Source organism: Leptopilina boulardi, unplaced genomic scaffold (assembly GCF_019393585.1).
Source record: "Leptopilina boulardi isolate dan_hultmark-lab unplaced genomic scaffold, ZJU_Lbou_2.1 LbouV2_332, whole genome shotgun sequence".
Taxonomy (NCBI): domain Eukaryota; kingdom Metazoa; phylum Arthropoda; class Insecta; order Hymenoptera; family Figitidae; genus Leptopilina; species Leptopilina boulardi.
The window spans coordinates 3,383,756-3,399,131 of NW_026137899.1; the positions used below are offsets into that span (position 1 = coordinate 3,383,756).

Consider the following 15,376-nt stretch of genomic DNA (forward strand, 5'->3'; position numbering starts at 1 on the left):
ATAAAGTACATTTTAATTTTGAAAAATAAAAACAAGTTGAAAAAATTTTGATGAATAAAATATTTAAACAAAAAGATTAATCGGGTTCACTCTAGAACTTTTTGTAAACTAGTATTAATCAAAAAGAAAATCTATTTGAGCCAGTACTGGCTCAATATCGGATCAGTACTGGTTTGACAGTACTGGGAGGGTGGTACTGCACCAGTATGAAATACAATGAAAATACCAGTACTGGTTCAGTACAGACTGCCCAGCCTCGGCAGCCAATACCAGTAGTCAACTCTGGTATAATACTGAAATTTTTGGTTGGGCAGAGTTGGGAATGTAAATTACTATGTGCCATTTACAGTAAAAACTTCAAAATATGACATCTTTCTCGGGGGAGTTTTTTAAAGGTGTTTACACACCTCACTAGTTTTCGGTATATCAAAAAAAAAAAAATAGATATGATTTTTTGGCGGTGAATTTAAAATTATATTATATACATATAATGAGGATAAAATTATTGATATCCCTTATGGTTATCAAAACGTTGTAAGCCAAATTGATACCTTTAGAAATCCTAAAAAAAATCTGCGGGGAACTTATAAAAACTCTAATTAAAATAGAAGTTAGCCCTTACAATAAGTCCTCTTTTTTATTCCGCTGGTCCTAGAATTTATAAGTGCAATCACGTTATTAGAACGAGATAATCTACACTTCCCGTGAAGAAATTTTGCCATGGCTCGGTCCGGAACCTGATCGGATGGCAATGCAACGCCGGTCCTGATGTGGCCCTGATTAGGAAATCCACATTTTCTCGTGGGCCTGATCTGTCCCTGATCGGGGCCAGATTATTATTTACTACCAGGGTCTTGGTAGAGAAATTTCTACACGGGTTTTAGAAATCGAACAACTTTACACCAGAAATAATAATAGAACAGAATACATAGAATACATAATACAACAGAAATAATAAAAATTATATATAGTATCATGGTACGGTCACACTAATGCATACACCCAGATGGTACGTAAGCTGGTAGTTACCTTGCGGCAAGCTTGCCGCGCAATATTGTCAACCTTCGATTCGTTCAAAATTCGGTACTTGTGGGTTTTCGGGGTCGTTGAATCAAAATTTGAGGTCAGATTTAACAAATTCAAAATTTGGATTCATAGACCCTAAAAACCTAATATTTATTTTCCAATAAAAAAACTTTCTTTGAGTAATTTCAAAATTCTTGTATCTATTTTGAAATTTTTCTGTTACAAGAAAGCTTTAAAATTTAATTGAAATTCGTTGAAACGTTTTCAAGACATATTTCTATATAGAAGAAAGTTTATTTAATGCATTTTAAGAAAAAATTACATTCGAATGACTACAAAACTTCTTCCACGAGGAAGCAATGTTTTTTATGACAATAATTGCCTTAAAAAGACGAGTTATATTATTTATCAAAACTTAATAAGTTGTTTGACTTATAGGTGAAATAATCGACGTTGTAATGGTAACTATTTATTTTTAACAGAAATTAGATATTCAGTTGACCCTGCTCCTTGTCTTAAACTATTTTTGTTTGACAAGTCCTTCTAATTGTAAGCCTTTTCTCTCCATGTAAAAAAGTGCCCATAGAATTATATTATGGATTTAATTCGTAATAAATCTCGGAATTCACACCTGTTAGCATGTTATTTATAATGTTCTCGTACTTTCTCCCTTAACTTTTGATAACCTTATTTCATGAATGTAACTTTTGTTTTTGATTTCTTCCGACAAATTCGCAAGAAAACTTTCTAAGTAATCCGGTTTTTTTACTACAGAGTAGTTCCCATCTTCTGATTACGAGTTTTTATTTACCGCGTTTATAGTTTATCTTTCTTCTAAAGAACCTCATTCATAAAGTAAAATTTAGTTTTTATTTATCGTATTAATTGTTGTTAAAATTAATTGCAATTTTAAGCAGTAATTACAATGGACGATAATTTCGAACAATTGTAATTATTTATTATAATAAAGAATACATTTTCGATTAAAAATGAAAGTTTCCATCAAGTTTCATCGTCAATCTGCCTGCACAAGCGGACATTTTTCTGTGCTATCTGGGAAGAGATATAATGTATGCGACATAACGAGTTTAGTAGGAAAATATGGTAGTTTAAAGTTCTGTCTAGTAAGACCCATTATTGATTCTGTTCGTCGAAAGGAACACAGCACATGATATTTCCTAAATGTTTTTGAAATATTTCAAAAATATTCCTGAGTCGAAATTTTGATTCTCCTCTGATTCTCTGTTATTTAATTTGATTCTCTTTTGCTTCTCCTGATCCTCTTTTGGTTCTTTGTTTGATTCTCTACATTGGCTCTCATTTAAAATAATTCTACTTGCTGTGAGAGAACAGTTTGTTGCTTCCACCATACATGTTTGCACTGCAATCTTACACATTTTGCACGGCAAACTTCCTGCAAGTTTTTGTGCTGATTGCGAATAAGCAGGATCGAACCTCTGTTTTAAAACTGAAGATCGGGAGCTCTGACCACTAGACTACCCATCCTTGTGAGAGATTTAAACTAATTGTTCTCTTATGCTATGAGCTGAGAGCGAATCAAATTATTTGTTTGTGCAACCAAATTTTGGCGCGAATATAAAATCTTTGATAATAATTAATATCTCGAAAACAAAAAAAATCTGCATTCTGAAAATTTATAAACAGATCGGAAAAAACCTCAGCTTTTGTTTGCAATTATTTATTTAAAAAAAAGCACCGATTTTAGTGAAAATAGCAAAAATTATGTTTAATTATAGAAAATCAATGCAGCGTTGCCAGATTGGGCGATTTGTCGCAAATTGGGCGACTTGAGGCGCCAAAATGCGACTTGATTTTGGGCTATTGCGACATGTCGCAAATTGGGCGAGTTGTGAAAATTTTTTGCGATTTTTGGGCTACCTGCGATTTTTTGTAAATATTAGTAAAATCAATAAATAAGTATATTTGAAACACTAAAATTTGAATTTTATTTTTTATTAAGAACATAATATAAGTGTTGGACACAGTCAAAGCATTATTTAATCATGACAATTCACACAGGTGGTGTTTCCTCGAATTACTGTCAGCATGCTCACAGTCAAAAATTAACCAATCAACATAAACATTCTATTGGATAAGCCAATCACAGCATACTCTGAGTATACGCACAGTAACTCCTGAAAATACCCTATGGTGAAAAATGTACTTCGTTTTTCGTCTGCTAAGCGTATGACGTGTGAAAGTATCTTTTCTTTACTTCAGCTGATCTTGTCCATATTGGTGACCCATGTATTTTAGCGGTTTGTTTAAAGATGGGTAAATGGTCAAAGTATTCAAAAAATTATCAAAAAAGTTAAGAAGAGGGGAAAGAGCTGAAAGGTAATTATGTTATTATAAATAAAAAACTGTGATTTTCCCTTTTTAAATGGTTAACATAACCTAACATTTAAATATTTAATATTTCCGGATACAACAAAGTAATTTATTTTTGTTAAATTACAACAAAACATGTCATGAATAAAACATTTTTTATTTAATAATAAAATAATTTAAAAAATAATAATAAACTTTTTTAGATTGGTTACAAAAGAATCCCGATGTAGACAGTGATCTCGAAGGCCGAGGTGCTAGATGGAAAATCTGCGAAATCAATTTGAGAGCTCATCACCAAGACTTACTGAAACATGCAAACACTGGAAAGCATCAACAAAACGCATTAAGATTCAATAAAAAAACTCAGTCAACTCTTAAAACTAAAGGATATTCTCGAATCGGAAACGAGGCAAAGAGCATGGATTTGCGATTAGCAGTATATATTGCTGCTCATTCTGCAGTAAGAAGCATGGATCATTTGGGTGAGCTGCTCAAAATTTTGGGTAAAGGATCACTTCTGGAAAATTTAAAAATGCATAGGACGAAATGCTCTAAATTAATTCTAAATGTTATTGCCCCTGCAATGTTACATGAATTAATCGAGGATATTGGAAACCAAAGTTATTCCTTGATAATGGATGAGTCTACAGATATATCTGTCATTAAGTATTTAGCTTTTTGCGTTCGTTATTATAGCTTAACTCAAAAACAAATTGTCACAAATTTCCTCGGAATTGTAGAAGTAGAAAAGGCGACAGGGAAAATTCTTTTCAACAGCACAATTGAGTTTTTTAAAAAAATAGGATTAAACGTGGAAAATTGCATTGGAATTGGAAGCGACAACGCATCAAACATGACCGGCAGTGAGAAAGGATTTTTTGTATTTTTTAATGAATTGGTGCCAAGATCGCAATTGATTAGATGTACTTGTCATTCTATGCACCTTTGTGGATCAAAAGCTTCAGAGCAGTTGCCAGCTGATTTAGAATTTTTAGTTCGAGAATCTCGAAATTGGTTCTCCAAAAGCGCTTTAAGGCGATCACAATACGAGGCCTTGTATGCGGTCATCAATGATGGTGATATGCCTAAAAATTTAGTGCAATTGTCTGCAACAAGATGGTTGGCGTGGGGTAGAGCTGTTGCTGTTATCGTTTCTCAGTGGCTGGAATTAAAAACTCACTTTGATAATCACGTTCGCAGTTTGAATCTTAGCGAAAAATGCACAATTGGTAGAAAGCTTCGTGATCTTTATCATGATGAATGTAACCTTTTGTATTTACTGTTCTTGAAACCAGTAACAGCTGAACTCTGCAAAACCAATTTGAAATTTCAACAAGATTCAACAGAGGTGAAATATTTTACAATTAATAGGTATACTTTCCTTTTAAAGCCGAAATTAATCGAAAAATTATGTTTTTTTGTCCTTTTCAGGTTACTAAACTTTTCGTTGACTTACGTGTGCTTCTGGTTTCTTTTGTAAAACGGTTTATTAAACCAACTCATATAAGAGTGAATCAAGATGGTCAATTTTTATCGGAAGCAGATTTTCAGGAACTTAAGAGAGCGTTAAATGATCACTATGCTTACTTGTCATTAGATAATATTGATTTTGGTGCCTCATTCGCTATTCATCTTGGAAGGATTAATTTGCCTGTTGAAAGAGTGAGAGAAGTCAAACAGCGGTGTTTGAATTATTTGTCGGTTTTGTGCATGGAGCTTGTTAACCGTTTACCAAACAACATGCACCTTTTCGAAAATATTCGGTACTTCACACCGGAAGAAAGTTTGAAGCCCGTTAATAGGGTTGATTTTTCCAAGTTGCCATTCGAATTAGCTGGTAAATATTTATATAACAAAAATTTAATAAAAATTGGAATTTATAAATATAGCAATAAATTTTAATTGAGGAAAATTCTTTTGTAGATCCTAACGATGACATCGATTGTCTGAAGACTCAATGGGATCAACTGATTTTAGTCAATTTGCGAAACCATTTTAATGGAAAAATTCCGGACAATTCCATTGAATTTTGGAGTGGAGTTTTGGATTTTAAAGATTCGTCTGGGCAATCTGTGTTTTTAAATTTAGCTTTGTTTGCATTGAGAATTCTCTGCCTTCCATTTTCTAATGCGTCAGTAGAACGTGTATTCAGCATTATGAACACTGTCAAAACGAAAGCGAGAAACAAGCTTTCAGTTGTTTTATTGACGGCCATCATGCGAATCCGATTAAGATTTGGGACCATAAAAGAGTGCTGCAACACTTTTGAACCAAGTGCAAGGATGTTTGAACTCTTTACGTCCCAAATGTACGTTGCACTGAACGAGGCTCGTACTTCTCGAGACAATGACAATAAAGAAGAACTTTCGTGTTTTGAGACCCTAGAATTGTTTGCTGTTGGTGACGATGATGAAGAAAATATTTAGAGAAAATAATTTTCTTCTAAAAAGAAAATATTGCTTCTTTTGTAAAATGTAAATAAGTTGTTCTGTAAAAAATTCATTTAAAAAAGTTTATTTTAATTAAATTATATTTTATTCTTAAAAAAATTGATATGTAGTTTATTTACTTAATAACTTAACTTAAATAATAATTATTTTTAATCTAAAATTTTTTTAAATCAATGATTTACGAAACATATTTTCAAAAAACGCGGCGACTTTGGGCGATTTGAAAGTGTTGCGACTTTGTGCGCAGTACTTGCGATTTGAGCCTGGACAAGTCTGGCAACGCTGAATCAATGTCAAAATTCAAAAATTTTTAAATTTATAGACAGAAAAAAATTTAAATAGTAGGCGGTGTCAGGGAAAACGGATAAAATTGACCCCCCTCTATCTCCCCCAAAATTTCAAAAAAGTCAAAAAATTTTTTGGGGATATTTTACTATCAGGTAGGACAACAATTTCCCCAAGTTTCACTTTTTTTCGAGAAATCAATTTTTTAACTCAGGACATTATATGTAAAATGCCTCATATGCATGCTAAAAATTATTGCGCAGCTGTAAAGGCTTAAGAAAACTACTGCGCAGCCTTTAAAGTTTTTAATTTAAAAGACATAAAGGAACATGTACAAGAACATGTTCCACATCTGGTACCAGAGAATGTACACTGACACAGCACAAAAAAATATGTACAAGAACATGTACGTTTTCTTATCCAGGATCTTGTACAAGTTCTGGTACAAGAACATGTCTCAATTCCGGATGTTGAACTTGTTCAAGAACATTACTCGACATGTACATGAAAATGTATAAGTTCATTAATGAACAAGTGCAAGAACTTGTACATTTTATTGTACAAGATTTTTCAGCCGGGGACATATCATAGTCTGTGTGATGCGTCATGAGAGTCACTCTTACCATCTCATTCTCTCCGTGTAATCATAGTCTTTTATCCTCAACTTTTAAACTGTTGGCGAATTTTTCAAAATTCAAGTTTGTCTTTGCATAATATACAATAATAATATATAATAATAATAATATGACACATATTTTTTAAATATGGCTTCTTGCTGTGAGGTTACTGTAAGGATATCTGTAGGGTTTGTAAGGTTACCGTGTAAGCCTACTGTAAACTTGAGGTCATCTTAAAACTTCCGCTATAACAGTAAGCTTACACAGTAAGGTCGTAGTAAGTTTATATGGTAAGGTTGTGGTGAGCTTACACGGTTAGGTTGTTTGAAGCTTCCCGTAAGGTTACTGTAAGGTTGCTGTAGGGTTACTGTAAACATAGAGTAATATGAAAATATATTAAAAATAATTATATTATAATATATATTTTATTATAAATTTTTTTTTATAAAAAATTGTATATTTGGTAAAGTATTTCATGAACCCCGATAGGGTTTGTTAAACAAAATTTACTGCGCAGCCGTATGAGCCATAGAAAACTACTGCGCATAAATATTAATAAAATTTATTTATTAATAACATTCTATGTTTACAGTAACCTTACAGCAACCTTACAGTAACCTTACAAACCCTACAGATATTCTTACAGTAACATCACAGCAAGAAGTCGTGCTATGTGGGATGTTAAATTGTCTATTAATAACAGAATTGGAGCAAAACTGAAAAATGTACTGAGTTTGATGATTTTCCAGCAATTCTTTTTAACTATTTTACTTCTGGGTGCAGTCCTCTATCAATTATCGATAACAGGCTTTTATAATTTTAAGTTTTGGACTTCTTTAACAGCCTGTAGCAACTTCTTATTCGAAATTTTTCTATTCTGCTACTATGGAGAAGAAATGATGGAAAAGGTTAATATTTTCATGACACTCATGCAGTTGGTTGCCATCACTGAACTCTAATTCGCACATACAATTCTTGGTGCATAATATACTATTTGTGAAGAAATAATATATTTTGCGCAGTATATTATTATTATAATAAATAAAAAAAAATTTAAGAGTCGAGGTGTTGCTGACATAGTTTATGAGACTGATTGGACTTGTCGAAGTGCAATTTCTAAAAAGTATTTAATTTTAATAATGATGAGAGCATCTAAGCCAATGGAATTAAATGGAATTTCATTAGTCACAATGTCATTTCAAACGTTTCTTAAGGTTAGATTTCATGTCATATTGATATTTTCAAGAAATTTTAAGCAATATTTTTAAAATTATTTTCTTCTTTTATAGATATTAAAAGTGTCTTATACAACTTTCAATTTATTACAAACGTCTTAAAAATTTTTGAGATTGGAGCAAGATGATATATAATTTGAAAAATAAGAACTTCACTTATTTATTCATTATATCAAATTTATGTTATAATAGAGATAAATATTTTTTAATGTTAATTTTTTTAAAAGTCGATAAAATATTAATATAAGAACCTCAAATAATGTTTTTATTACTACAAGTGCGATCAGATGGTCAGCGGTTAGGGCTGACTATACATTTGCTTGAATCACTACTTGTAGCTTCTCTTCATCGTCCGTACCTGGGCAATATTTTTGAATATAATAAGTTTATGAAATTAAATAATTTTTAATATAAATAATAGTAAAACAAAAAGAAAATTTTTTTTTAAATAGTTATAAAAGTGTAAAAATTGATTAGAAATATTTTTAGCCACGGTTTCCGAAATTTCGAGAGTAGTACTTTAAGGAAAAAAATCGAAAATTCAATTTAGTGAAAAAAATTTTTTATCAATGCGAAAATTCGTTTTCTTTTTTTACATATAAATGAAATATTAAAAAAAATAATAATACCAAAAATTATTTGTTCCCCCCACGTTTTTCCTAATTGCATATTCCTATAATAAACATTTTTCCTAAAAATATTTTCCTAATTATTTTTTCCTAAAGTAGGTACAGTTTTCCGAATGCAGCGAATGAATATTTTCGCGCCGTCTTGAACGTTGCGAGAGATTTTAGAATTCAGCATTGCATGCCGCGAAAGCTGCTTATGACGGATTTCGAAAATGGAATTTTTAATGCATGTGAAGCTGTTTTGTCTAGAGTTTCTTTATCAACCTGTTTTTTTTATCTTGAACAATCCATGCACCTTAAACTTAATTAAAAATAACCCATATGAAAGAATATAAAAGAAGAAGAAGGAAGATTTTTCAATTTTTGTTGAAACTTTGTTTTACTCTTTGTCATCTTTGTAAGTTCTATCGGTCAAGTTACTTTTCTTTCCTTTTTTTGTAATTAACTCCCATCACTGAACTTCAATGTATTCTTTTAGAAAAATTTAATCGAATTATTTGATTTACAGGGTAAAGATCTACCAGCAAAGGATCTGTCCGGCACGTCTGATCCTTATGTAAGGGTAACGCTGCTACCTAACAAAAAAGATCGTCTCGATACGAAGATGAGAAGGCGAACCTTACATCCTAAATGGAATGAGACCTTATACTTTGAAGGTAAAATAAATTTTATACGATTTTATTCATCTCCACTAGACTATGTAATTTAAATCCTCTAAATTTCGTATTTTTATTTACCCCCAATGTCATCTTTATATATAAATAAGAGAGCGAGAGAGAGAATTCCTTCCCCGCGACAGAATTTCCATTCAAATGAAAAAAAAATTCTTAAAGCGAACTTAAGGGGACTTTCTGGTTTAGAATTGACAAAAAAGGAAGGTTTTAAAACTTTTATTGTAAGAACAGTATTAAAGAAATTGTAAAAACTATTTTTGGACATTGTAGCACATTGCGTAGAGAAAATTTAAAAAATATGTTTGAGTGTATTTAGTTCAATTTCAGAGCTGTAGGTGGCGTCTTCCAAAAGATACCTTTTTTTTGGTACGTTAGTTTCCGGGCAACCTGTAATACATAAATTCAAGTTCCAAACGGGAATCTCTTCATAAGGATTTATTCTAGGGCCTAAACCTCAAAAACGATTTTTTTTAAAGGTTTTTTTATTTTTTATGTACATTTTTCTTAAAAACTCGCAAAAACGCCGTGTTTTTGGGTCAATTTACCTCCATATAAAAACACAGGGGGTAGAAATATGAGTTTTTAGAGGTTTAGGCCCCAGTTTTTTAAATAAAGAATCGAAAAATTTTTGGGATTTCAAAATCGGTTCGGTAGATTTCGAGAAAAGCTCTGTACCAGTTTGAAAAATGAGTTTTCGAGAAAAACGCGTTCAAAGTTTTCATAACATAGTTCATTGAGTCATGAATATCAAACAACTTTTTATTACAACAGAACTTCGTATCCCGCTGTTTTTAGGGTCGCTGATTACGAATTTGATGTCCGTTTTGGAAAATTCAAAATGGCGGATCCAATATGGCGGACGAAAAAATAAAAATTCAACCGGATTTGCTTAAAACTTGTTACTCGGGGGTTTTTCGGGTCGCTGATTATGAATTTGATGTCAGTTTTTGAAAATTCAAAATCGCGGATCCAATATGGCGGACTACAAAATAAAAAATTAACTTTTTTAATTAATTAAAACGTTCCTAGAACGTTAATGTTTTGTGCCTATATTCATAACTAGCAATCTTAAAAGGCCGCAAGTAACCATTTTCAATTAAATTTAATTAATTTCTTAATCTTTGTCCGCCATATTAGATCCGCCATTTTGTATTTTCAAAAACTGACATCAAATTCGTAATCAGCGACCCCAAAAACCCCCGAGTAACAAGTTTTAAGCAAATCCGGTTGAATTTTTATTTTTTCGTCCGCCATATTGGATCCGCCATTTTGTATTTTCAAAAACTGACATCAAATTCGTAATCAGCGACCCCAAAAACCCCCGAGTAACAAGTTTTAAGCAAATCCGGTTGAATTTTTATTTTTTCGTCCGCCATATTGGATCCGCCATTTTGTATTTTCAAAAACTGACATCAAATTCGTAATCAGCGACCCCAAAAACCCTCGAGTAACATGTTTCAAGCTAATATCAATAAAAGAGGAACACCAAATATGTAAATAAGATAACTGTAGATTGTTGTTGAAATACATACCGTCATAAATATTGTTATAACTTTTGTTTTTGTACATATTTTTAAAAAACGTTTTGGGACAGTAATTCTATGATACTATGGAACATTTTTAAGCAAAAAAAAAAAATCGATTTTTTTGAAATTCTAAACCAGAAAGTCCCCTTAAGGGGGGATAAATTTAGGACAATTTTTTTTCGTGATTTTTATCAACTTTATTAACAAAATGAAGTAATGCATATATTTTATAAAAATCATAATTTATTTAAAAACTTACAAAATTTAAATGCTGCACTTAATAAATCTGGAAAATGCTGTCATTTAATGCAATTAGGTAATATTCTTGTATTAAGTTCAAGTACAACTAACACCGACTATTCATAACATTTTTGAACAGTTTACTACCAAATTATAGACATACCTTTTGATTTAAGTTACAATTTAAACATTTAAAGGATATATAATTCATTACATTCTTGATTAAACAGATAAAAATTCAGTCGTGTGCGCAGTTAGCAGCACTTTTTCAAAAAATCAAAAAAAATTTCAAATGTTTTGGGTTATTATATTGTACTAATCTAATTCAAAATTTGAAAAAACTAGGCACCTATCAGATAAACTTGATTCGAGTACGCTGAATTCAATGGCGTTAGCCGTTTCTCAAAGTTAGGTTAAATGTTCTAAATAATCGTCATTTTATTTTTTTTTTTATTAAATCTTTCTGTAGATTAGGTATTATATGAAATTTAAAAAATCTTTTGAAATTCAATTGTTTCTAAACATTTCAAATGTAACTCAAAATTTCAATTATTTTTAATGATTTGTATAATATTTTTTGAAAATTTAATTATCTGAAAGCATTTTTCAATTAAAAACTTTTGAAATTCAATTTTTTCTGTAATTTCATATAAATCCATCATCAACAGAAATCACTAAAAATTTCAATTAGAAATCATTTGAAGTTCAATTGTTGTCAAAAATCTGAATTGTAAATCTTTGAAAATTCAATTACTTTTAAAAAATGTAATTGTTTTTAGTTTAAAAAAAACTATAATAGTTTAAATTTGTAGAAAATTTATTTTAAATTAAAAATCGTCTGCAATTAAATTATTTAAAATATTTAATTTAAAAAATTTGTAAAACCTAATTACTGTTTTCGATTCTCAGAATTACCTCAACTATGGTAAAATTTGTTGTGATAATTTTATTGATAATATTCGGATAGAATTATTCTTATTAAAGAATTAATAAAATGAATGTAATATCTAATTACACAGTAGTTATTTAAAGTAAAATATTTATTAAGTACATAATTAAATTTACTTAAAATAAAAAAATCGATTTTTCAACTTTTTCTGGAATGTAAATCGACTTTTTTGGGCATGCTAACTTTGAGAAATGGCTAACGCCATTGAATTCATTGTACTTGAATTAGTTTTATCTAAAAGGTGCCAAGTTTGTTTAAAAAAAAGTTCTTGATTCAAGCATAGTGTTATTATTACTAATAAATATTTACCGTGTATTAAAAATAATAAATATTAATTAAACTTTTTCAGGTTTCACAATCCAAAAATTGCAAAATAGAGTTTTACATCTTCACGTTTTCGATTACGATCGATTTTCACGGGATGACTCTATAGGGGAAGTGTTTATGCCGCTATGTCAGGTAATTTGAAATTATTGACTGGTGACTTAACCAGCCTAATTACTTCATCAATGCGATTTTGCTACAAAATGCCTCAATTTAATTTCCAATTTAATAATATTTAACACTTTGAAAATAATATCTCTAATTGATTTCATAAAAGTGGGCTCCTAATAAGTTTTAAAACAAATGTTTATTTTGAATATTTTTTTTTATTGGAGATTTATATTTTTGATTATAATGAGAAAACTATTAATAAAATGTGAAAATGATTAATTAGTAGAATAAAAGAGAAGTAGAAATGAGATTCTGAATGAAGTTGATGCTTGGATGCATTTATCGTTATTCAACCTTCCTTTTCACCCTGATCTGGGATAATTCCTGCCAGTGGCATTACGACACACAGACATTCATTTCCCAAGGTTAAATCACATTGTACATCCCCTGGCTTGAATTCCATTAATAGATTCCATAACTGGAAATGTAAAAAAGACTTCTGCTTACTGCTGGTTACGTGAGAAAAACACATGTGTCCGTCAGTGTAAGCGACTTTTTAAATCGTATCGGTTTTCATACAAAGTGCAGTTTTGATTAAGCATACTCGACAAAAATAGATTTTTTTCATTTTTCGGGGATTTTAGATGAGGTGATCGAGATGAACAATTTTTTTTACTAAAGCTCAAATAATAATTTGTAATTTTATTCGATAATAATTCTTCGCAAAATCCTTTTTACATATTTAAACCTTTTACTTACACAGAAAAAACTTGGATTCATTTTTGTTGCAACTCATTTTCTTTTGGGTATCGAAATGAGTATGGGACAAACTTTATGTTATTCTAAATGATACTGGCTGGAATTTCAGATTTCTAAGTTGGCATCATAAGCAGAGTAATTTTGTATTTCAATTAATTTTTCTAATATTTCAACAACACCAGAAAGATTATTTTGACCAGTACGAATATTTAGAAGTTTTTAAATAAAAATTATTTATTATTATTTACGTAGATAATAATTAATTTCATAAGTTTTTAAATTTACCGCTATTATTTAAGTTGGTAGTACCGTTCCTATTGTCAAAACACATGTTTTCATTTTTCTAACCTAAAAACATATTTCCTTTATTATTTTATTACGCGATTACAACCAATTTTTAATCAAATATATTAAGTCTAGCATGTTATTTACTTCTTTGTAATTATTATATTTCATGTATTTGTGCACAATTATTCTTTATTTCACAATATTTTTCCATTTTTCTTCTTCTCAAAATGAAACTTACCTGTTTCATTTTGATACTTTTACCTTAGCACTCGAAATGAGACAACCAGTTTCATTTTTGATGCGTATCAAATCGAGTATAAATTTTGTACTCAATTTGAGATCAGGTTTTTTCTGTGTACTGGGGAAATTGTTTTGGGATATAATTTTTTTCTTAAATAATAAAAAAATATATTTAATTTTTTCTTGATAAAAGTCGAGACTTTTTTAACGGTAGGTACTTTCTGGTTTAGAATTGACAAAAATCACTTTCTTAAACTTATATTGTAAAAACAGTATAAAAGTTGCAAGACGCTATCCACGGCTGCGAAAATGAACTAAATAAACTTCAGAAAAAATTTTTTAATTATCTTCACGTAATATGTACCAATATCCAAAAAGAATTTTTATACTAACTTTAATACTGTTTTTGGAATAAAAGTTTAAAAAAGTATGTTTTTTTTATCAAAATCGTTTCTTTCACTAAATTTTTCTTCCATATTAATTTTTTGTGGTCAAAAAACGTTCTTTGAAATGTATTTTACTAATAAAAAAAAATGTCAAAAATGCTATCAAAACTGATAGTGATAAATAATAATTTTCATTTTATTATTTAAGAAAAAAATTATTACTTTGCTTTTTTCAAGAAAAATTGAATTGACAATTGAACTTAAATTTATGTATAATTTTAACTTATAATTGCGAATTGTTTCTAGGTCGACCTTTCAGAGAAACCAACATTCTGGAGAGCCCTTAAACCGCCGGCAAAGGATAAATGTGGCGAAATTCAGATCGCTCTCTGCTATCACCCTTCTAATTCTCTACTTACCATACAGCTCATAAAAGCAAGAAACCTTAAAGCAAAAGATATCAACGGCAAATCAGGTAAGATAGATTTTAATTAACTAAAAATAGGGACCATAAATCATAAGATTACAAATATAGGAGAAAAATTATTTTAGAGTTGAGATATAACGGTGGGCCTTAACAGATTTATACCCGAATTACAGGCTTCACGGTGTTTCCCTTTTTTTCCTCTGTTAAAAAAATTTCCTTTTTTCACCATTTTTAGGGTTTTGTGGCCCAGGGCCGAAAGCCTTATAGTCACTCACTTTGGCGTCCGTCCGTCGTACTGATATGGTTGACATTGTAACAGATACCATAGCAACCGTCCATCCATCAGTCCATCGTATGGTTGCCATGGTAACCGTTTTCATACCATCCGTTACCATGGCAACCATAGCAATTTACAAATAATGTAATTATAAATCAATTATTATTAATTATTATTAATTATTATATGGGACAAAAAAGTATTCTGAAATAAAGTATACAATATTCTAAATTTTTTTATTTAGTATATATTCTAAAAATTTTAGTATATTTCCACTTGTATCGTGTACGGCGTGAAACTTTTTCAGTGTTTCGAGTAAAATTAATATTAAAAAAATATTATTTCAAGTGTCAATATGGAAATTGTAAAATGGTATTGTACAATTTATTTTATCAGGATTACGCACTGTTGGTTTCGATGATCGTTACGACATTTCTCCAACAGAAACGTGGTTTTTAGCGTCATATGACGAACTCGTAACATTTAACCCCTACTTTCTTCGCACAGGAGGTGATTGTAACTCATATATTTCTTTTCAGCATATTTTATAATTTAAAATTTAATGTAAAAAATTATTTTTT

At 30.1% G+C, this 15,376-nt stretch overlaps 2 protein-coding genes across 10 annotated transcripts in view; one reads left to right on the forward strand and one right to left on the reverse strand.

Moving 5' to 3' along the window:
• The window catches only part of LOC127285401 (synaptotagmin-7), an 858,561-nt gene that overhangs the window by 801,449 nt on the left and 41,736 nt on the right, over nt 1–15,376 (forward strand). For all 7 annotated transcript variants that reach the window (XM_051311398.1, XM_051311399.1, XM_051311396.1 and 4 more), the window contains 3 exons: nt 9,103–9,250; nt 12,333–12,442; nt 14,398–14,566. In XM_051311398.1, the coding sequence (XP_051167355.1) occupies nt 9,103–9,250; nt 12,333–12,442; nt 14,398–14,566 (427 nt within the window). The remainder of the gene's footprint in view (nt 1–9,102; nt 9,251–12,332; nt 12,443–14,397; nt 14,567–15,376) is intronic.
• Nucleotides 1–15,376, reverse strand: part of LOC127285399 (dynein axonemal intermediate chain 7-like) — a 236,925-nt gene that overhangs the window by 92,005 nt on the left and 129,544 nt on the right. The window lies entirely within an intron of this gene.